This window comes from Micropterus dolomieu, linkage group LG20 (assembly GCF_021292245.1).
Source record: "Micropterus dolomieu isolate WLL.071019.BEF.003 ecotype Adirondacks linkage group LG20, ASM2129224v1, whole genome shotgun sequence".
In the NCBI taxonomy this organism is placed as follows: Eukaryota; Metazoa; Chordata; class Actinopteri; order Centrarchiformes; family Centrarchidae; genus Micropterus; species Micropterus dolomieu.
Window position 1 is genome coordinate 24,044,762 of NC_060169.1, and position 24,439 is coordinate 24,069,200.

The 24,439-nt window shown below is 42.0% G+C and overlaps 1 protein-coding gene and 1 long non-coding RNA gene across 4 annotated transcripts in view; one reads left to right on the plus strand and one right to left on the minus strand.

Moving 5' to 3' along the window:
• Positions 1-179: 179 nt before the first annotated feature.
• LOC123958723 lies at positions 180-23,488 on the plus strand. 2 transcript variants are annotated; one of them, XR_006822149.1, is made up of 3 exons: positions 180-226; positions 17,241-17,443; positions 23,236-23,488. It is a non-coding gene; the product is annotated as an uncharacterized LOC123958723 (long non-coding RNA). The 2 variants fall into 2 exon arrangements; XR_006822148.1 differs by lacking the exon at positions 23,236-23,488 and adding an exon at positions 19,711-20,528.
• The window catches only part of esrrga (estrogen-related receptor gamma a), a 173,181-nt gene continuing 168,713 nt past the window's right edge, over positions 19,972-24,439 (minus strand). For both annotated transcript variants that reach the window (XM_046032280.1, XM_046032279.1), the window contains exon 10: positions 19,972-23,476. In XM_046032280.1, the coding sequence (XP_045888236.1) occupies positions 23,232-23,476 (245 nt within the window). In that variant the 3' untranslated portion in view covers positions 19,972-23,231. The remainder of the gene's footprint in view (positions 23,477-24,439) is intronic.

The window sequence follows — 24,439 nt, forward strand, 5'->3', positions numbered from 1 at the left end:
TGTGGTGTGTAAACAGCTAACACCTGATCCGGTCTGCCAGAGAACGCAACGTAACTTTTACTTTGTATTTATCAACAGAGCCATGCTGTTGTTTCACAGCTCCTGATTGGTAAACAACCTGGCCGTGTTTGAGAGCGATGTGTTCATGTTTGTTTCTCTGTTTGCAGAATCAAGACCTGATGTGGCCCATTCTGCACCCAGACCTGCCAAACTGTGGAATCCCAGGGTATTTCTCCTCTTTTAAGTAACGGAAAATTGTACTCTATTTAAAGACAATCAGTCTGTCATTATTCATTTTAGCTGAATGGCGCAGCGGCTGTGTTGTTACCCTTTGAACAGCAGGAGCAGGGTTCAAATCCAGCTCAGGGAAAGCCTCCAGCATAGTTCTCCAAGTATAGACAGTAATGTAATACAAACATCTCCCCAGAGCTCCCAGCTGCTTTTAGGAGCAATAAGCAAGACATTTATGAACTCAAAAAGATACAATGATGAGATCTCATCTGTTACTTCCATTTATCCTATTGTAATTTCAATTCAGTATCCATTTGTCTTAACTAAGTCTCAAAACCTCAATCTCTCTTCATCTCATCCTTTTCTCCCAAGGGGTTTTAGGAGCAACGATTCAGACTGGAGTGATCTCAAAAAGATATACTATTGAGATCTTAGTGTTTTCTCAAGAGTTAAAGAAAAGACCATTCTGAGCAAAAGATTTTTACTCTGGGTAATGCTATCAACAACAGTGGAAGTCGGAAACACCGCTCACTGCCGAGTGGAGATATACCAATGTTTTAGTCACAAAAATTACAAGTAAAAATTGTATTTAATGAAAGCAATTAACTCACCCGGAATCAGCGCAGTTGTCACAGTAAACAAATACACTGGCACTGAAAAATTTTTAACATTTAAAAACTGAACTACAGTATGTTCACAGTTGTAAGTGTAAGAAACTTTATTTGTTAATGTAAGCCATGAGGGAATCCAGGGACACTAAAACTATACTTGTATATACAGTACAAGCTGGCGATTGGTTTTATCAGTGTACATTGTGAATGCATTACAGGTGGAATATATTGTGGTTTACTTGTTGTTATTTGTTTCATTGTTATACCAGTACTAATCTATTTTTAGGGCCAGTGCATGAAACATGCAAGTACCCTATTGAAATGCTAGGAATTCTTTCTTTCTCCCAAAAGAATTGCATTTTTGTCAGCCTAAACATGCGTGAAAACTCACAAAACTTGGCACAAAATTGTTGTTGTGTTGCGAAAAGGTACAGGTCATATGGTTTTCACTCTTGGGCATGTCAAAATAGCTCACTAGTGCCCCTTAAAAATCTTTTCTATCTTTTCAACAGTTTACCAGGCCATCTTGTTTAATACTTTAGTGATGTTGAAAGTGGAGATATTTCCAACCTCTCCAGGTTCTTTATAGAGGACAGTGTGTCAGACTTGCAGGTTCTTTGCTCTTTCGTTAGCACCACTCTGTACCATTACTTTCATATGGGCTTGCTTATAGCCAGCATCCAATCACAAGTGACAAGTACTAGCTAATCACAGCACAGTAGGGCGGGACTTGTCGAAACTCTGGCAGGGGAAAAAAAAAACACGATTCAAACAGAGCGAATGAGACGAGAAGAAAGCGCTGTAAGTGATAGGAGGCGGGACTGGGTGAGCACTGCAGCGGTACTACTCCCAGCACTTTGGCCACACCTACATCAAAACAGTCTCAGATGAGCCTTGAAGGAGACCTATTAGACTGCTTTTCCATTCCTATATTGTAGTTCTGTGACTCCTGTATGGCAGCTTTGCATGATTCAAAGTTCAAAAAAAAATTTTTTTTCTTATACTGATTCCTCATGTAGGCCTTCATGTCAGCCTCTGTCTGAACAAGCTGTAGATGCTCCTGTCACTTTAAGCCCCTGTTCACAGTGACTTTAACCTCATTTTTTGAATGTTTGGCCACGTTTAACATGAACATCCAACATTATAACATTGTAGATAAGTCATTAAATGTGGAAAAGCATAATAGGTCTTCTTTAAGACATTCACCATGAAAGAGGAAGTTGTTGTAACTTCACTGTACATGCTTAGATCTGTACCAAATTTCACATGTTTGATAAGTGTCCCTTCAACGAAGTTGCCCCCACGCCGTTTCATTTAGATGCACGAAAAGTTTGTGGCACATGTGACATCCCAAGATGCACAAAAAACTCTTTTTCCATACCACATTCATACCTTTAATCCAACAGGAAGTCTTTTTTTTTGTCTTTTACAGGATCTGCACTTTAACAAACTCCTCGTACAGAATTAATTGGATGGTTTTCAAATTTTGGCTGTGCAATCTAAAGGCACTAACAATGAAAAAATGTGCTCTATGTGAGTTTTCGTTGAAGGCCATGTTTGTGGCGTGGTGTCAAATATCGATGATTTGCCATTAAACAGGAAGCTGTTGTAACTTCAGTGTACATGCTCAGATTTGTACCAAACTTTACATGTTTGAAAAGAGTCTTGCCCTGAATCATAGACTGTATAAAACAATGGACGTAGTGTCTGTGACATCATCAGTTGGTTTTTGAAGAGCCGTTTTGAAGCTCAAAATTGGCGGAGCTGGCTGGTGCCATCTTGGCAATTACTTGCAAGCTGCAGAGACTTGGGCTGCGTTCGAAAAGTCTTTTTTGTTTAGGAATGTTCCTAACTGAGTGAAGTGAACCGGAAGTATTTCAGTGGCAGCCATGATAAGAGCTGTTTGAATTCTCTAAAAGCTAAGGAAAGGTGCCTCAATGCTTCCTTTCATATCTCCTTTAGCATAGGGTACACCAGACCATCCTTTATGAAAGGAAAGGAGAGAATGCCGTCCCACAATTCCTTGCGGCAGCAACATTTAAAGCAGTGCACGTTCTCAAACTCAAACTATAAAATCCATCAACCACATTTAGCAAGATCCTTGCAATACGAGCTCACATTATGATACTTTAATAAGACTCATAATTACCTTCTTTCTTTTGGTTTGTTTTCTTTTGGCTTTTTTGTAATCTAATACTGTTTCAATACCGTTTTATGTTACTTCAGTCACAGATGCTGACACCCTCGCCTTAATAAAGGCAAAGATCAAGCTGGATAACCTCTACAGTAGGCGTTTCCCACACACTGATTTATTTGTGGCGGCCTGTCACATTATCAACGCTGATTTTCGATTGATTTTGTTACTATTTAAAATGCGTAAAATCGTATTTGATGACAGAGCACTGCACAGTGCATATACTCTCTCTCTCTCTCTCTCTCTCTCTCAGCACAGTTACGCTGTCATTCTGTGGGAAACACTGTATTTACATACAATTGGGATTCATGTTGATAAATAGGCCTATGGCGGGAGGTTGAGTGTGAGCAAGCATTCTCAATGTGACAACCCTGTCCATTATTTAGCGACTGGTAGGCTACCTTATCTGCCTTTTTGCTATCTTGGTTATTAAGTAATATATTCCACCGTGTTGTCCACCTTTAGATGGCCTGCATTACAATAACATGGGGCGCAGTGTCAAAGATGCGCTTTTTGTAGTCCATCTTCGGAATATTGTAGTTTTATCACGGCAAGCCACGTGAGTAACATCCGCCGTCGCATAATTACGTCGCTTAGAAAAGAGCAGTCAGATTCTCTGAGCCCCGCGGTCCTCTTTTCCTAAGTCCTTATTAATTCTCCTTCACATCTCTGAACTCATGACGTTTTCCATCGAGGTCAAGGAAAGGTGGTTAGGAAAGGAGATTTTTTTGACTTTTCAGATGCAGCCCTGGAAGGCATCCTCAGTGTGCTGGACGTCTGTATCTGATGGCATGGACTTACGTGGAAAGGCCTTCTGTTTACTTTTACATTTAGTTTTAAATGTTGTCCTTATGTGTTTTTTATGCAAATTTAAAATATATATATAATATGGTTTACATTGCAATAAATTCTCTATATATTTGCACTAATTTTGCCTTTACTACTGACTGAAAATGTTGGAATTGACAGACAGAATCTGAAATCTAAGGACAAGTTAATCTTACAACACAGATAAAATATCAAACATTAAAGCGGAACTCTTGCTGAGGGATATCAGTCTAGTACAAGTTGAAAAATGAAAATGCTCCCAAATGTTTCATGGTTCACATGAAATGTTGAAAAGTAGTTATGCAGTGTACTTCTGTGTGTGCAGGAGTATTTTCACTTTCTACCTTTTACTTTAAGATAAATAAGGAGTCAGTACCTTGTTTGCTGCTCTGATTTAAGTCTAGTTTAAACACAGAAGAATGTGCACACATCCAAACCAACCTGTGGGTAAGTGCTGAAACAAAGAATTACCTGCACAGAGTAACAATGAAGCCAACTAGGTGGTATCATTATTGTGATGATGCAAACTCTGAGGTCTCAGAGCACCTGTGGTAAATAGGTGCATCTATACAAATGTTAGATCACACTATATTCAATTAACATAAGAAACTGATGAATGAAGAATGTGATTTTATTTTAAGTAAATTTAGTCTGATAAAAACAAAAGTTTAACACATTAAAATCACATCTTGCATTCATGGAAACATCAATATAAAGGTTACAAATGTAAAAGTTGTTTTGTATGACTTGAAGTAATGTATTGTACAGTAACAGTAAATATAATAACAAAACCTATATGTATTCATAGTTTTCATGTGACGTCACACTCCAATGAAAACGCTTCCTTGGTGGGCAAAAAGATGTTAATTTCTGTTGCCTGCAAGTGATACACTGTTAATTTGAGTTTGTTACTTTTTGCGTTGCCAAAATGCTGGATGATTGTTGTGCTTTCGGATTTACTAATTGAGTACACAAGCCTGAGCTGTGTTAGGTGAGGGATTCTCCAGAAGGTAAAAGTAAACATTACCGCAGTTGAGCGGGACTGGGCAGGAACCTGGCCTTAACTGTAGAAATGCGGCAGAGGATGCTGCAACGTTATATGGATCAGATATGCCCAACACTTGCAGTTTGTGTTCATATCTTTCTTTTTCTTACGTTGAAAGGTGATCCAAATAAAATTTGACTGCTTTTGCGGCGTCTCTACAGTGGAGTCGCGGTGTGAGCCGCTATGTTGGTCCGTTGTTTTGCCCTCCGGGTCACCGCGCATGTCACGTGACTGAAAACTATGAATAGGAAGCCAGTGTCATAATTTCAAATCAGTAGAGTCCAGGTGTTAAAGTAAAACAAAAACAAAAGGCTAACAAAGCAGTAAGCTGCATGATCTGGGAGGGCCAATTTTGTTGAGTTGGACTTTGGTGCTTCACATCTGGAATGATGCTGCCATCAGCTCATCTGGCTCCTTTAAACACAACAATGGTAGAAAGTTAGTGACAGCCTCTACCCAACTGCCATAAACCTACTGAACTCTGCGATCACCTCAGCATGATAACCTCTCTGGCATGTAACAGTAATTGTGGCAATGTGCAATACACTGTTTACTGATATGTGCAATAATAATGTTGCTGCTGGACACCACTTCAGTCAGGTCAGGTCTTATTGTATATTCATTATTTTTATTGAACTGGTAATACTTGACATATAGAGAATGGTAATGCACCTTTGGGTTGTCACAAAAGTAATCTGCTACACAATAAAAAAGGGCTTGAATCCTAAATGTAAGCAGGGCTTCACTGGTTAAAATTACATGCAGCTGGAGAGCCTTGACAAACTCAGAAGCGGCTGTCATTCAGCTAATTTCTCTACGTAACTAATATTATTTTAACGTTACCCAACTCAGGAACATGACCATAGTTACAGCCCAGCTAAGTTAAGTTACCTGTCTTTCACGACACGACAGCCACAACCACCGCTTCCCCCTGAACCCTCAACCCCGTCCCTCAGTCCACTAGGAGACACTGATTCTAGTGAAACAGTGACTCTGTTACAGTAATTTTAATTTTACTTATCCAAATCTGATAATGCCTGTTTGGCAAGTTTACTGTTAACATCAACGTTACATAACGTCAGCTAACTGAAGAGGTGGGCCAATAACGTTTCTTTACAAGCTAACGTTATGTACCCATACTTGCTAATTATGATAACACATAATTAAAGTACTACAGTTTCATGCACTAACTGGAGCACAGGCTTCTGAGGGTTCTCTTTCTCTATTTCTCTTTCTCTACCACCTATTGGCAACAGGAATTAAACCTTTTGTGACAAAAATAATTTAATTTACATGACATTTTCTCAGCGTGGTCCACACTTCATGTACTGGTACACAACATATAATTAGCGGGTGTTGTCTAGCGCCACCTAGTCCACAAAGGAAGTGATTTTTTACTCCTTCCTGAACAGTCAAAAACGCATTGTAATACAGAAATGCATGTCCTGACTCCAGCCACTGCGCTGTGGCCACAACAAGCCCCAACTCCCGTTATGGTATGAGGGCCTGTCCAAAGCTGCTTGCAGTTTTAATATTACTATTGTAATACATGGCTTTAAATAAAAATGTATTCTGTAAAATTAGGTTATATTCATAAAAATACATACATTTTTCAGAACATAATTTCAGAATGTTCTCTTGTGTCTTGACACACTGTACACAGAGATTGTTTGTGCTTAAAATACTGACAAATGTGTTATTAATGTACATATCGGCCTTGGTAAGCTCTAATTGGTTTTCCAAGAAAAAGTGGCTGCTGCATATCAAACCTTCTAACAATCTATTGGCCACTAGTGGGTGATTTTAAGTGCCACTAATTCACTGGCCAGTGACACGTCAGACTATTTATTAAAGTACACTAACTTAATGAATGGCCCATAGAATGGAGAGTTAAAACATTTACTGTCCTAAGAGAGAAATAGAGAGCAATAGACACAGAAAGAGGAAGGGAAGAGGGAGAGAGAAGGGGAAAGAGAGAGGAGAAAGTGAAAATAAATGGCCCATCGTATAGAGTTAAGACGTTAAAAGTGCAAATAGAGAGCTGACCCTGTTATAGCTTGCACATGCAGCTCAGACGCACGCAGCCACCTAAGCCACTTTACACCCTGTGAGATAGAGGGATGGGGGACAGAATGGACGAAAAGAGATGAAAGGATGGAGAATGGGATGACACAAGAGGATGGGATGTTGGGGAAATGGAAAGAGGTGATTGATAGAAGTGGGGCAAGTGGACACAGGTGATTTAAGGTTATAGCGAATATGATAGAAAAACAGTGAATTACAAAAAAGAATGAAGGAAAGATCAACGAATGAATGAAAAAGAGACAGTGTATAAAGAAGAAAATAGACAAAGAGTGAAAAGGGAGAGAACATAGAACAAGTAAATCATTGTAGGTTTGCACAAATGAAGGGCCAAAATTACTGCATATTTTTTTGTCACTGTGCACTGTGTTACTCTCCTTATCTCTGTGTGTGTGTGTATTGTCTGTCTGTGTGTCAGGGGAGCTAGATGCTGTGAAAGGCCATTACCACCGTGAGTCCATGTCACTAGGCCTGTGAAACCCAAGGGAACCAGACCACTGATACAAGGGGATATGGGGAGAACACACACACACACACACAAAGAAACATATAAATTTAGATGCATGCAAATAGAGCTGACATATGACCACATGTGGACACCACAATATTGTAAAATTATAAATCACACATGGCAAAATGACCCCTCCCACACACACACACACACACACACACACACAGACAGACAAATATATATACATATATATGCACACACAAGGAGGGGTAAATAGCCCCAAAACAGGACTTTGAAACACCATCAGTGTGAAGCTGCCACACATTAGCACTTTACAGGTCACAGCACCTAAAACAGATATGGTCACCCTTGGAGACTGACCCTGTTGGGCACCGTATTAGGAGGAGAAAATCACATCCAGACTTACTCCCAAAATAAATAAGAACTGCTCTGAAATTAAATCAGACTACAATATGGGGTCTGAAACTGTCTGTGTAACTGTGTCACAATATGTTCCATATTTAAAAAAATCACTGATTTCTGAACAAAACTGGAATTGTGAATATTTGTGAATCCTTCAGCAACAGACTTGATGTGATAAAGGTTTCTCGTGGCTGTGACAAACCAGAGGAAACCAATGACAAGTGCACCTTTAACACCTCAGTCTTGTGTGTTCCTCTTATTTGAGCTTTTGTCTGTGTTTTTGAGTTCATTCTTCTAAAAAATTCTCTTGTCTTGGACGGCTTGTCAGTCCTGCAGGTGCTTTGCTCTTTTGTTAGCACCGCTCTATACCATCACTTTCATATGGGCTTTCTTGTAACCTTTGCCAGCATCAAATCACAAGTGACGAGTACTAACCAATCATAGCACAATAGGGCGGGACTTGTCGAAACTCTAGCAGGGGAAAAAAACACAATTCAAGTAAATGAGACAAGAAGAAAGAGCTGTAAGTGACAGGAGGTGGGGCTGGGTGAGCACTGCAGCGGTGTGTGTATCAGCTTGCTGTTGGGGAGAAGAGAAGCATATTTTCAGGATTGATACTGTGGAAAATGAATATTAAAACCGTTTGAAATATTCAGAATCAATTTGTATCAAAAAATTTATATTTTTGACCATACTAGCGCCAATATTCAGTCAAAGTCATAGCGCCACCTACTGGCAACAGGAATATCGATGCTTCGTCATTAAACAGGAAGTTGTTATAACTTCAACGTACATGCTCAGATCTCTACCAAACCTGTTTGATAAGAGTCTTGCCCTGAACACACCTACGTGACATTAATCATGCAATGTCATAGTACCACCTATTGGCAACAGGAAGCAAGTAAGTAATAAAAACAATTACATTACAAAAACGAAAATAAACACCATTACAAGCAAGTGCAGTAACAGAATCATGTATACATACAGAGCTGTGGCCATGCAGGTTCTGTACACATTTAGAGTAGATGCTGCCAACTTTAGTAAATTCAGTCAGTTTTAATCAGGGTACAAAATATGGGAGAGCTACAAGGAGCTTGACTCCCCTGCGATAGACATGAGCTCCCCAGAAAGCCTCATTTGAGAAATTTAGGTGGACCTAGGTCTGGTCTGTTTGTGCATTCGTTTAAAAAAAGTGTTGAAAAAAACATTGCAAGAGTGAATCATCTTTTTGTTGTCCCAGGCTAAATATTCTCTGTATGAATTGAAATATATAGTATATTTTTGCACATAGGCGGACACGTTCATGCTGTCAAATCGTTAGGGGGTGGGATGTTGTATCCCTAACAATGTTGAGACCAAATCTATGCCCTTGGTACCCTCCTACTCTGCTCTCCCAAAAAGTAGGGCTCCCTGAAATACCTAGCCCATTCTCACTCCCAAGTCGTCACATATGGACGCTTGGTCAAGACCCCTTGACTTCAGTTTTTAACCCATTGGGAAGGCATTTAGCATCATTGTTGAACACTACAAGTCGATCTAATATTCTGTAAATAATGGACAAGTCCAAGTAGAGAGGTGGTTGAGTTGGCTAGGGTGTGTGGGTGGTTGGATGGGTCAGACACTGGGCTTACACCTAGGAGACTGGTGTTCATTTCCCTGGTGAAACAAATAACACTGATTCTGTTATGGTATGGACAGATAGGACCCAAACACAGCGCTCAAGATAGACAGGTTTTATTGGGGAAAAAAGGGGCTGAGGGACACACAGGCACGGGGAACCGAGGAGACTGAGACCAGAGAGCCGGGGGACACTGGAGCCGAGGAAGAGAGGAGGCACGGGAGAACTGGGAGGACGCCGTGGGGGGAGTCCAAAGGGAGAGGGCAGGTGAGCGAGCCCAGCCGACTTGGCAGAGGATGAAGGTGAGTGAACCTGGTGAGAGACAGACAGACAAACAGGATTAGTGACTGAGGAAAAACCAAGGACAGGGAAACAGATCATGCAGGTTAAATAAGGGCTCGAAGGATCAAGAGGCACCGGGTTAGGAGCTACAACGATCAAGCAGGGGTTGACTGGAGAATCGGGATACTGGCAGAGATGGAGTTGATTGCTGGCAGGTGTGGCAGGCAGAGGAGGTGGCTGACGAGGTGCAGGTGCGGGTCGTTGGCTGGGTTCAGGAGCAGAGGGAGAGAGAGAGAGAGAGAGAGCGCACACACAGGGAGGCAGGCAGAGTACAGAGAAAACCAGAGAAAAAACAGAATCACATACAAAAGAGAAAACCAGGACACTCACCGTCAGCCCGGCTGCCACCACAACAGGGCCCCCTCCTCAACGGACACCTACCGGCGGACCTCCCATTTGGCTGGGCAGGGCTTGGCAGAAGTCCGTCAGGGGGAGGAAATCGCACTGGTTGGTCCGGCTGGTGGGGGTCCAGGGTCCAAAACTAAACGGGACACAGAAGCTTCAGAGAGGGGGACAGGGCTGGGAAGGGTCAGGCGGACGGGCAGGGCAGAACCGAGGGAATAGGGCCAGAGAGGGTGCCTGAGGGCAGGGCAGTGGGACCAGGGAGTTCAGGCGGGCGTCCCGAGAGCGGAGCAAGGGAACTAGGGAGTTCAGGGGGCAGCCCAGGGGCAAAAGCAGGGGAACAAGGGAACTCAAGCGGGTGGCCCGATGGTGGGACCGAGATGGGGCAAGTAGCCTCGGACGGACATCCCAGGGGCAGGATAGAAAGGGAACATGAGACCTCAGGAGGAAGGCTCGGAGGCAGGGCAAAGAGGGAACAAGGGTCCTGAGGCAGGCTTCCCAGGGGCAGGGTGGAGAGGGAACATGAGACCTGAGGCGGACTTCCCAGGGGCAGGGCGGAGAGGGAACATGAGACCTCAGGAGGACGGCTCGGAGGCAGGGCAAAGAGGGAACAAGGGTCCTGAGGCGGGCTTCCCAGGCGCAGGGTGGAGAGGGAACATGAGACCTGAGGTGGACGGCCCGGAGGCTGGGCAGAGAGGGAACCGGGAAGGTCAGGAGGTCAAGAGCCTGAGCTGAGGTCCACAGGGGGCCGAGCCGAGGGTCGACGGGGAGGGCCGGAGGCTCCAGGAGGCCGATGGAGAAGTGGTAACCTCTCCGGAGGTCGGGCTAAGGGGCGACTGGGATGAGGGCGAGACCTCTCCTGAGGCCGGGGAGTCTGGCGAGACCTCTCCGGAGGCCGGGGGGTTGGGCTGAAGGCCGGCAGCGAGACAGCAGCATGGGGAATCAGTAGTGATGTGTCCCTCCGTATCGAGGCTTCGAAGCGCATGTCGAGTAATCCAGGGTGATTTTGGTGAAGCGCGTATTGAGGCTTGTGTTGGTGACGTATGTGGTGACGTTCGAAGCCTCGTGAGCCGGCCGTACCACTTGACTGATTCAGGAAATGGTTCATGGGTTTGGTGTGTGATTCCAAAAAGGAGCAGCAAAATACAATGGACGCTCACTAACATTTTCTGGACTTTTTAATTTTATTTCAGATTTTAATTGAACACAATTAGATTGTATCTACAGATAATTTTATCAAAAATTGTGATGAAACAGAACATTTTTAGTTCAGTTAGACTTGCGGTAGCTAGAAGATTTTTTTGACATAGTGGTTTTTGTAAGAATAAAACTGGGGCGTCTTACCCCATATTACCCTAATAATAATGTTCTAAAGCAGGTAAAATCATCTCCAAAAGAAGAAACCGCCTGAAGCCCAGCATTGTGGAAAAATAAAAATGAATAAATGTTGTCTCTTTTAAATGTTATCTAAAGTCACAAACCAAACAACACATTCACATCATAACCCTCTCCGTTGTTTCCACATTCCCTTTGACCCTATCATTGTATCCTAAAGACAGACACCATATTAATAAGTTTATCATTTATGTATCGGCATGACAAACAACATACATGAGTTTATTCAGTTCAAAGCTTCACTCACAAAAGCCATGGCGCTATTATAATCACTCTGCCTGTTTTACATTTATTGTCCACTAGATGGCACAGTAGAGCAAATGAAGCACCATGAAGCTTCGGACCATGAGTGAATCAATTGTATGGAAAGCTTCAATTCTTCATGAAGCTTCATCTCACCATCACTAGGAATCAGGGACGGGACTGCTGGGCTGAGGGCCTTGGTGCGAGGAGCAGGGGTTGGACGGACCACCGTCGGGGCTGATGTCGATTGATCTGCCAACAGGGCACGAGGGGCAGGAGTCGGCCGGACCACCGGCGGAATTGAGGCCGGTCGGTCCGCCAACAGGGCACGAGGAGCAGGGGTTGGCGGGACCACCGACGGGGGTGACGTCGGTCGGTCCCCCGACAAGGTATGGGGGCTAGTGGCCCTAAGGGGCCAGGGATCAAGAGGGAGAGGCTGGAGGCTAGCGGCGCTAGCAGACTGGGGATCAGGACCAGACTGGGGGCTGGCCGGCCGGGGATCAGGAGGGACAGGCTGGAGGCTAGCGGCGCTAGCAGGCCAAGGCACAGGCTGGGGGCCAACGGCGCTAGCGGGCTGGGGATCAGGACCAGAATGGGGGCTAGCCGGCTGGGGATCAGGAGGGACAAGCTGGAGGCTAGCGGCGCTAGCAGGCCAAGGGACAGGCTGGGGGCTAGTGGCGCTAGCAGGCCGGGGATCAGGAAGGACAGGCTGGGGGCTCGCAGGCCCCATGCTAAGCCCAGCATGAGGAGCACTGGGGGAATTCAGAGCCAATAGCAAGAATCCTTTGAGGCGACCCACCTCCCAAACCAGCCCAGCCATACCAGGAGCACTCAGTAGGCGCGGTTGTTGGCCCAGAGCCTTCTCAAAGCGGGCTAGCGCGTCCAGCCTCTCGTGCCAACCCTCAGCCCTTAAGTCCTAAAGGAGATTGTCCATGATGGTCCTCACCTGGCACAGGTCCTCTGGGGAAGGGCTAATGTCCGCCGGGTCCCTCTCCGGTCCAATGATCGCAGAGCGCAGGCCGAGATAACTGCCCAGATGCAGGCACCGGCAGGGGAGGCAGGGACATGCTCGGGGACTCCTTCGAAGGCGGAGGGGATAAGGCGTGGAGGAAGCTAGCATCCGAAGGGGGGATAAGAGCCCTCAAACGAGCTTCCGCTACCAAAAACTGTCGGGCCCTGGCAAGAAAAGCCTCCCTAAGGCTGTCGCTGATGGCTCTCTCCCACAGGCCCCTCAGCTTAAGGAAGGCTAGGAGCCTGTCCACAAACTCGGTGGAGTCAGCGAGGGGGGGTGAGGGCGAGCGTGCTGGGTCCATGTTGGCTTGATCGTTCTGTTATGGTATGGACAGATAGGACCCAAATGCAGCGCTCAAGATAGACAGGTTTTATTGGGGGAAAAAAGGGGTTGAGGGACTGGAGTTGAGGGAGAGGTGAATGCCGGGGAAACACAGGCACGGGGAACCGAGGAGACTGAGACCAGAGAGCCGGGGGACACTGGGGCCGAGGAAGAGAGGAGGCACGGGAGAACTGGGAGGACGCCGTGGGGGGAGTCCAAAGGGAGAGGGCAGGTGAGCGAGCCCAGCTGACTTGGCAGAGGATGAAGGTGAGTGAACTTGGGGAGAGACAGACAGACAAACAGAATTAGTGACTGAGGAAAAACCAAGGACAGGGAAACAGATCATGCAGGTTAAATAAGGGCTCGAAGGATCAAGAGGCACCGGGTTAGGAGCTACAACGATCAAGCAGGGGTTGACTGGAGAACCGGGGTAGAAGTACTGGCAGAGATGGAGTTGATTGCTGGCAGGTGTGGCAGGCAGAGGAGGTGGCTGACGAGGTGCAGGTGCGGGTCGTTGGCTGGGCTCAGGAGCAGAGGGAGAGAGAGAGAGAGGGAGCACACACACAGGGAGGCAGGCAGAAAACCAGGGAAAAAACAGAATCACATACAAAAGAGAGAAAACCAGGACACTCACCGTCAGCCGGGCTGCCACCACAACAGATTCTTTTTATCTTACCGTATGCTACGTAACTTAGGTAAGTAACATTATTTAATGTACGTTACTTACGTAGCTTATTTAACAGATGTACTTATTTTAACCCTAACCATGATCTTTTCCTAAACCTAACCAAACTGTGACCATTTCACTCTAAAGTTGCGTGTTTAATATTGCTAACTTGACCGGACATTGCAAATTTGTAATTGCTAACTTGACCGCGGGGCCCTAGATGTCTAAAAACCACGCTGTCACTCCTAAGAATATACTGTAAGGCAGTTCCCCTCTCCCCATTAGAAATACCATGTTGCCTGTTGTGGATAGAAAGATACGAAGAGAAAAGTTAGTTGAGTTAGATGGGGACTTTTGTTTGAGTCGCACACCGTAGGCTACAACCTACAGGAGGTTAACTCCGACTTTCGTTCATTATGAAAAGATGAATGCGTGTTTGTTTGCTTGCCAAACTTGTGGTGGTAACATAATAATTTACGTCCTGCTGGCTGACATCATGTTAATTATTAATGTTGGCTGTAAACAGATTACAGATTTTATTGTTGATCATGTAACGTTACAGTTTTATTTAACATTAGTTAACGTTACACTGGGTTTGAGAGTCTGTGGGTGTGTTGACTTACAGTAGTTAATAGTCATTTATTGCATTGCACATTACATGGTTGTGCTCTATAAGTGAAAAACAGGTTACAGTTACAGAATTCCTTATAACTATGCAGTTTTATAAGCAGCCAGGATTGAACGCAGCAGGTGATACAACATTCAACCGCAAGAGACTTGAGACTTGACTCGGACTCTAGCTCAGAGACTTGTGAGCATCTCTGCCACCAGCATAACTGCCGCCACTGATATAAATGTCTATATGTTCAGTAATCACCTGCCAAAGTTCAGTAAAGTTCCAAAAACAGAAGATTCCTCATCTTTTGAAGAGATTTTCACTGACCACATCCAGACGAAGTAACCTAGCTTACTTCAGAGAGCCTGGGCATGACAATATTGATAAGGGTAGTTTGTTGTAAACTGATTTCAGTGACCAAAGGTGCATGTGTGCACAGGTTGCTGTTAAAACCTGAATCTACTGGTACATCAAAGCTCAAATGTCCATCAATCTGAATACATGTTACTGAAATTTTTTTGGAATTGTAACTCATTTACAGTAAATGAATGCAATGGAGTTATTTGAATAGAAAGGATTGTATCCTTTGGATTTGGATTCATTAAGTTGTGTTGAAATATTGGTTACATTCAACACTTCATGTCTGCAAGGCAGCTTCTACGACTGGGTTGACTAATGGTGCCATTAGGTGTTATGGGAAGCTATAACTGTGTGTCATTGGTATACCAGTGAATCTTTATGCATGTAAATGGAGAATGAAATGGGGCCGAAAAATTAACCCTGCGGGACCCCCAAAATAATGGTCTTCTATGGATAAATTGCCTATGGTGACTGAAAATGCCTTATCAGATGCCTTATGAGTTTTAAACCATTGAAAACCCCAGCTCATCACAGTTATTTACAGTAAGAGATCTGGGATGTATCTTTTTACTGCTAAAGTTAAACAGTCACAAAAATATGTGTCATTTATTAATCAGTTATGCTGAGTAGAGTATAATAGATCTATGCTGAATTTTGTTTTCTTGTATACAAAACAAAATACAACCAATTTGAATACTGAGAATTATAAAATTGAAAAATGAGTTAAAAAAACAGATAGAGTAGGAGGAGATTAAGAGGGGAAAAAAGGAGATAGCAAAGTAAAGGGGTGAAAGATGCTCAGAGAGAGACAGAGATAGAAGGAGAGATGTGGATAAAGCCAGAAGGTGGAGGAGGAGAAGAGACGAGTTAAGTTGGTCATTAGTGATGCGGCGTGTTGAGCCCACTCTTACATGCGTTCCACAAGGTTAACGATAAGAGCCCCTCAGTAGCTGAAATGCTCAAGTAGCTTTTATCGTATCATAATAATGAATCAAAGATAAAATAAAATAAATGAACTCCAAAAGGCAAGCAAGTAAAATAAAATGTATGTGCAGGCAGCAACCCAAACAGAAGAGAGAGAGAGAAATTGTGGAAAGAGAGAAGAAGAAAAAAAAGAATAAAAATCTTGCTCTCTTTCAGCTAATATCATCTTATGTCATCTGGTTGAAAAATATTTGCCTGCAGGTCAGGGCTCCCCCTGTTAGAAAAAGGCTTCTTAAAACGCTTCACGGCTCTCTGCTACATTAAATATCTGGTCTCTGCATCCCATTTACTGCTGCTAGCTATTATGGGAGAGAGAGAAAGACAGAGAGGGAGAAAGAAAGAGATAAAAGGGAGGGGTTAGGGAAGCAAGTGAGGTTGACAGAGCTAGATGAAATAGAGTATAAGAAAAAATGGAGACTTGAAGGGATGGGGAGACAACAAGAAAGAGGGATGTCTGAAACAAAAAAAAACAGGAATTAGATACAGTAAAGATGAGCAGAGGCTGATTATTTAAAACACAATTTTAAGAATCAGAGAAAGAAAGGGTAATAGGATGACAAAGCCTCTGTTGATTTGTTTTCTATTTATGCTTGTTTATGATTTTGTTGTATATCTTCTTTTTAATGCTGTACACAGTATGTCTTACATCAGTGTGTGTATGTGTTTGTGTGTGTGTGTTCAGTGCCCTTGGCAAGAGCAGGAGATCTGGTCATTCAGAATGGACAGTAGTTAGCCACCCACCGGAGCAAGCTGTTACCACTTCCTTTTCCCTTTTCCTCCTCCTGTCCTTCCCCTTTTCCACCTTTGCTCACTCTTTCCATTTATTATTCACTGTACTCTTTCATTTTATTTTACATGAAGACAATACAGTTAATAAAGACTGATGGACAAATGAGCATTTAGAGAATAAATGATAAACATGCTTGAAAACCACAACTCTAGTATCCTTTAAGTCACTAAAATGCATAAAGCACTTGAAAGTTGTAACCAAGGGCATAGGATTGGGGGGAGGGGTGGGTTTAGGGTACTGAGTATACTGGGCCCTCATGGGAGGAGGGCCCACAGAGATACTACAATGAATAGGCATGGATGTGGGGATGAGCCTATCGAGAATGCCTATAACACAGAGTCCAGAATTTTGTGCTACGCCCCTGGCTGTAATAAAAGTGACATGTGTCATGTACATTTCTTGGCCCCTTCTTTGTTGTGCAAACATTTATGCATTTGTTTTCAGGATAACTCCAGTTTAAGACCAGTGGAGTTTGATAGGAAAAAACATGCAATCAGTGAAGTTTCGGTGTTGAAGTGGGAAAGACAATTCCGCTGTTGTAGACGAGTCTTTAGAAGGTTATGTTTTGTTGCTCTATGCTGAGGGACAGTTACAGTCACCTTGTTTAAATTTCCCTCCTGTGCTCCTGACCTTGTACCGACCGTCCCAGTTGCTATCAATCATGTTTGATGTTTTTGTCCTCTAGGTTGACTGTTTGAACATGAATGGATGAGCGAGTTTGGTGTGGAGAACATGACTGAGTCCTGACCCCAACCCGACAGAACACCTTTGGGATAAATTAGAGAAATTCCCTTGAACACACTCCTAAACCTTGTGGAAAGCCTTCCCAGAACAGTTGAAGCTGTAATAGCTGCAAAGGATGGGCCAACTCCATATTAAACCCTAAAGGTAGGTGACCCAAAATGTTTGGCAATATAGTGTATATAAGTAGAGTGTTGAGGGAAACTAGCATTTTGCTCTGCAAACTGATCTTATAAATGATGTGTTTATTGTTGGTACCACACGCATATTGGAAAACAACACAATGTGTATAAAGATCAGAGACAAAAGACAGGTGTCAAAACTGGAAGCCTGGTTTTAATTGATATTGCTCTACTGTAATAATCCTGAAAGGCATAGTCTGGAGTAACACATGTAATGTTTCAACCCATAGTAGTTTAAGTTACAGAATCATAGGTCTCTCTTTTTGCATTGAACAATATATACAATGTGAAATAAATACATTTACACAAATGGACATTATTGTTGGAGCACACTTGTATGATACACGTCACAAAAATATACAGATTATTGTTTTTTTTTTCATTTACTGATGTGAAGCACATCTAAAATCTACAGACATGTTTTAATTACACTACAGGGTCTTCTCTCGTACACAACTCTTCTCCAGCTCATTAAATTTCCTTTGTATCCAAATGTGTCATCTTTCTCTCTCCCTTGAATATTTTCTTCACATTTGCAAATTCAGACTGCAGGGTTAACTGCAGCACAAGTGGCAGTTACATTTGGGGATTAAATACAACTAAATGACTACACACTGTAGAGCTGTAAATAGACACAGTTTGGCCTTAGCAGATTTCAGGGGCAACCATTGTTGTCTAAGTAACCTTCTGTCCCAGCTAAATTATTGTTAAACAGAGTATTCGCAGCTAAAGGATCTGAGTTCCAGATGAGGGCAACAACATGGTGGCCAAAGTGCAACCAGGTTAAACTCTTTTTATCAGTGGCTCTGCAAAAACCCAGACAGTCCTTCCAACGCTCCTCACAGAAAATACCAGTTTGGTTTGTTGTCATTTATACGGTTTTAACACTAATTTCAGGATAATTTTTATAGCTACACAACAGCATTTGGGTGTGTAACCCAACAAAAACAAGTGCAAATCTTGTCTCGTCATTGTACAGTCATTAAAATATTGCTTTTTAACTAAAAAAGCAAGTTGTGTCAAAACCTGTGAAAGCATCACACAATCTCCCTCCAGATTTTAACTGGTAGATTTGTTCTCTTTTAGCCATCTGAAGTACAAAAACAACAGCAGCAGCAGACCTGCTTTTATTCGGTGATCAAGATGGCAGCATTTTTGGCAGGACCCAACTCACCATCTTTTTCAGAGAATTACTTGAATTTGACATTTAACTCAACTTTTAAACCATGGCGATTCAACTCAGGGAGATGTGTAACATCTTTCATTGTGTTGAATTGTTCAGAAGTACACAGGATTGGTTTGACAACTGACAAATAAATAAAAAGACTAACAGAAGAGAAACAATAGTAAGAAAAGAGCACCTTTCTTTCATATGTTCTTTGTAGATTCATGTACAGCAGACAAGAAATACCATCCTCGGTGTGAGACGGTGTTTGAAGTTACAATCAAAATAGGAAATTCAACTCATCAGGGGCTTCACCTACAAATATCTCTTATGCATCTGTGAAATAATTTGTATGTATATTTTCTCTTTAAAAACATTATACATTAATGTTTAAGACCTTTGAATTTATGCTATTTGTAGCGCAGAATCTATAAATCTATAAATGTGTATAAAGAAGTACAATGAGTATAATAACAACTTCATTAGAGGATGTTGAGACTTGACCTTGTGGTTCTTAATTCTGGGGCAAAACCAGAAACATGTCCCACAGTGTAATGAGTGCAGGAGAAACAGCATTTGCAAACTTAACATGTCAAGCTTTTTCTTCAACATTTCCCATTAACCCACAAAAACCTTTAGTCCTAACTGTCACCTGTCTGATCACTTTTTACTTTGTTGTAAAGCAAGATATTTTCCAGGAAATGAGCTGAAAAACAGGACACAACAATGGGGAGGCGAGGGAGTTTTTCATCTTCATATTTTCTCTTTTTGACTGCTGAAACAGTAAAGATAATGACTGAGCCGATCTGTGTGGAAGGCAGTTATTTACAGCGGATTTATCAAAAAAAGAGTCACCTAAAGTTCTGACTTACTCAAATGTCCTTTTCATTTCATCGTTATTTAAACCTAAAGATATACAGTATATTGTTTATTCTATAGGAAAGTTACACAAATGATCCCTTTTTAAATACTTGTATGGTGTTTCTTCATTTAGATACTAAATATTTTAATTATTTATGTATAGTTTGGTAAAGATGAATACTGTAATTTTGATCTTGGTGGTCTAGTTAAGTTTCTAGAAGAAGAGCCTTATATCCGGTCCGGTTCCTTGGGAGAGAATCCTGCACCCAGACCCCGAGCGGACTGATCCGACAGACAGACAACATGGCCTCTACTCTACTCTGTGTTGTCTAAAGAAGAAGCACACGGCACAAGAACGGGAATCACCACAAGAAAAAGTACACAGCAACTCCTTTAGAGGACTCAACAGAGGAGGAAAGGATCAAACAGAAAAAGGACTTTTAAACAAAAACAGAGAAAACAAACAAACAGGTTTTTTTTCTTGACAGAAAAAAAAACAGTGAAACATGAAACACACATCGAGGCTGAACTACATTTTTTTCTTTTTTTTTCTCGATTTTGTTTCCAATAAAATGTCTTATGTTAGAATTATAATCTGTATAATTTACAATATACAATGTTTAAGAAGGCTGAGAAAATACCTCTTACTAATAATACTGATGTTGATACAGAGCGTGTGATGTTAGAGATCAGCTACACTTCAACTGCAGCACTCCTCAGCTATGACAAGTTGCCATTTTTTATTAGATTACACCGTCTAGATTACACATTATGGCATTTTTATTCGGGCTTAGAAATTACATAAACAATGATATAAAAAAATCCCTCGACTGCCTTCACCTTTTAAAGCTGTGATCGTTCAACTGTACAGTATGCAATTTTGCTATAACAATGAAATGAATGTTCCTTCACTTGACTGTAAGATGTCAGACAGGTTCCTGTAAGCTCAGCTTTCCATTTCTTGCCCCGAAACACTCCACTTTAATTAAACAGGCAACTTTTAGATGTTGTCACTACAACAAAATCAGCACGTAAAGTCCTTGTGGTTATGGGTTTAATTAATTAAGGTATATTTTCAAAACTGCTATTTGATGAGACCTCTGTATGTCCACTTAAAATGCAGGTTTCATTGTAGATTTTAAGTACAACACAAATTGGTAGACAGAAACTACAAAACAAAACATCTTGTAATGGTTATACATTTTTATCAATTTAGATTTTATTATTTTTATTTGGAAGCGCTGTTCATTTTTACCATTACAACCATTTCCTTTAAAATTGATAACAAGAGGTGGAAGAGTGAGCTAGCGTGAAACTGTCAGTGTTGTGCTTTTTTCATGGGGATGTTTTGTTTTTGCATTTAGTACCATTTCCCTCAGCACAGATCCAGATTAATTCAGGTTATTCTGATGGTCCCCGCACTCGACCACACGGCTGAAAAAACATACACCTCAAGCACAAAAACTGTGGATTAAACAGTGGATTTTAAACAAAGAACTCTCTCCTGTGCCAGCAAAAAGAGCCTGGTCACAAGAATGGTGCAAACATCAGAATCATGTGATAATTGCAAACTGTAAGTTGGATCTTTTAGTTTTTAGCTGCTTGTGTTACATCTTCAACCCTCACAACAACCATTCTTCACACAGCTTTTATGTGACATTAATATCTCATCCTCACATTTCTGGTCCGTATTGGTTCCTGCCTAATTGTCTCTAACAAAGGAAATATTGACTGTTATCTAATAGCTTATGGCAAGTTACACAGAGAGAAGGAGAAGCTACAAACTCTCCTCAAATCCCCATCCTCTCTCTCTCTCCCAAATTTAAGACTGGCACATTAATGTTAATATTGCAGACTTAGTCCATATGCACAAACCCCTCCTTTAAAAACCACTATTGCTCAGAGTTTTCTAAGATAAACGCTGATTTGTTAATACATTATTACTTGTTATATTTATATATATATGATAATCGCTGAAAGTGGTCAAGCTGATAGAAAAAAGGAAAGACATATTGATTGATTCAGTTTTAAGAAGACAATATTAATAACAAAAACAAAGCCGTGTTATATGTCATATACAGGATGACAGTTATTTACAACCCTAATACTGGTATCATTGCTAAGATTATTTTCAAGATAGAAATCAAGAATAAAATAAGGAGTTTGAAAGCAACAATAGTTGTTCTTCAGTCAGTTTTGTCAGCACACCTTTCCTTCTGGTTTATATTGCGTTGAGTGACTGAAGCTCCCTCATCATCCCTCAATGAATCACAAAAACATCTCTGTACTGACGCAAGAGATGGGCTGGAATTTGTGAATGCAACGACGCAAGGAGGGTAGTACTGACGTGACACTTTGCAGTTTTGGGAGTTTGGGTTATTGAGCGGGGCTGGACTATCCGTAATGGCACATTGACAGACTGAAACGTCTACTGACTTGTGTGTGGAGAGCAACAAACCTGGCCACTAAGCGGCTGGAAATGTTTCAAACAGATGTCCAATCACAAGCCGAATGTTTGACAGGATAAGTAGTGTCACGGAGACTGTGGACTGAGCTTACATCTACCAGCTGGCCAAGCAGGAACCATTCTTGATATATCAAGTCTTATTAGCGATTTATGAGTCAAATTTTACTTATAAACTCTGTCAATCAATCACATCTGAAGTACTTTGAATATTTGAAAGCATTTTCAGCCACATCAAGTGTGCAAACACTAATGCTATGGTAATACTGACAGGTTTGGGAGGCCATGGTCACTGATCCTCAATAAATGCAACAAATAGTAAAGTTGAAGTCGGGGAGTCATGGGAAACCAGGAGCTGAATTTAGGGAGAACCAGAAAGTGTTTACAGCAGTGCTTTCCAATCCAGGTACTTGTACTCTTGAGCCCTGCTGGTTTTCATAAATCACCACAAATGAATTTAAATAACAGAAAACCAGCAGTACTCTTGAGGCCCAGCATTGAAAACCACTGGTAGATCAAACCAGAAACAGTTTTGGGTTATGACAGTAAAGTTTGCTGGCATCCTCTGAATGGATGAGCTCCATTCTTTGGCAGGGCAAATCTCCTCTTCTTTTCTTTCTGTCCATCCATCCAAATTTCATAGTACATGTAATTTGTCAACAGATGTCATTAATACTTCTTTAGTGTTCATTTTTTTCTCCACTCGTTTTCTTCTTGAACACTTAAAAAATCTCTGTTGGGGGAAATAGGGAGGGAAAAGGAGACACGAGTGCAGTCTTACAGTCTCTCAGGACTAAAATGAAGAGTTTTCAGTTTCTTTTAAATGTGTCCTCATTTAAGCGTTTGTCATTAATAACACCTTAATCGTTATTAAATGCGTAAGAGTTTTGCCATCGTCAGTGTTCGGACCACTGTGGTAACAGTTAGGTGATTGTTAATAGTTTGAAAAGGAAATATCATCTTCCCTTTGTAATAAGGGGGTCATGTCAGTCTATCAGCATCTTCCCCAAAACAAAAGGTCAAGTGAGCACCCTTTTGTCAAAGACGGTGGAGGTTTAGGGTTCAGGTAAGAGGTTTAGGTTACTTGCTTATTCATATGGGGATGTGTCAGCAGACATACTTCAGGGACATATTTCTGTGTGTGCGTGTGTGTAAGAGTGTGTGTGTGTAAAAGAGCAAGAGGTCATTCAAAGTGAGAGTTTGAGTTGAAGCTCAAGTGGTTCAGAGCGGTGTCTAGCTGTCCTTCTATCAATTCCCCCGTCCTCAGACCTTGGCTTCCAGCAGCTCCAGGAAGAGTTTGTGCATTGGGACTTTGCCGTCCTGCTTGATGCTGTAGAAGTGCTGCACAGCCTTGGTGGAGGTCTGACGGAGCAAGGGGAGGGTCATGAGCAGCTTGCCCGCCCGGCGGGGATCCTCCTGGTGCTGGGCAGCCTCGTAGTCCTGCAGGGCCTCGTGGAGCACATCTTGGAGCTTCTGCACTGCATCCACATCTTCAATGTGCATTGAGTCTGGAGAGAGAAGGAAAGGAAATACATGACTAAAATTCAAATGTGAATAAAAAAAAATTGATTTCCACATCCAATGTTGTCCACAGATCTAAATCTTGACATTACATTTATATTATTATATGCTTCATATACATCTTATATGCAACATATCAATAAAAGAAAAATAGGGGGTTATGGGTTGATTTTTTGGCATCAGACTCCTAGCGTGTAGTGAACTCTTCGACTGACTGAAATGCGTATTTTTCTGCGTTTCCAGCAATAGAGGCAGGCAAGTTTTTCAGTGTAGAAAGCTCTCACTGCTCTCTCAGATAATGTTTATAACAGTATGTGTCTTTGTCAGTCCCTTTCCCCACCTCTGTCTGTTGTGTTATTGCTCAGTGCTGCAAAGGGGACAGGTACTAAAGATTCAATCCAAACAGACTCAGTCAGTGCAGGGAGGCTGCTGAAAGCCACAACTCAAGGGTGGAAATTCCAAGTGAAATGTGATTGTGATGTGCAAAATACTTCTCTACATTTGCATCTGCACATATACCAGTGAAACCAGAGAATTATGCTAATAATCTACTATAATTATTATTATTAATATCATATTTTATATTCAACACCAGTAAATTATAACACTGCTTTGTAATGTAGTTTTCAAACCCACATTTTCTAGCTAAAGCTAAATCCGGGAATGGGGCTTTAAATTCAGGGGCTGTCTTTAAAGAGTGGATCTGTGGGTGTGATGAATGGACAGACAAAGAGATGAGTGGGCGGAGAAAAAAAGAGATAGACTTGTAGAATGATGGAGAGATGCAGGAACACCTGAGAGAGAGAGAGAAAGAGAGTGTGTGTGTGTGTGTGTGTGCATAAGTATTTCGCTACACACATCTGTAATCTCTCTTTGAGCTGGCATGCAAGGTGTGTTTCAGCATATGTGGCAGTAGAGGCTGAGAATGTCCCTCAATGATAATGCTCCAT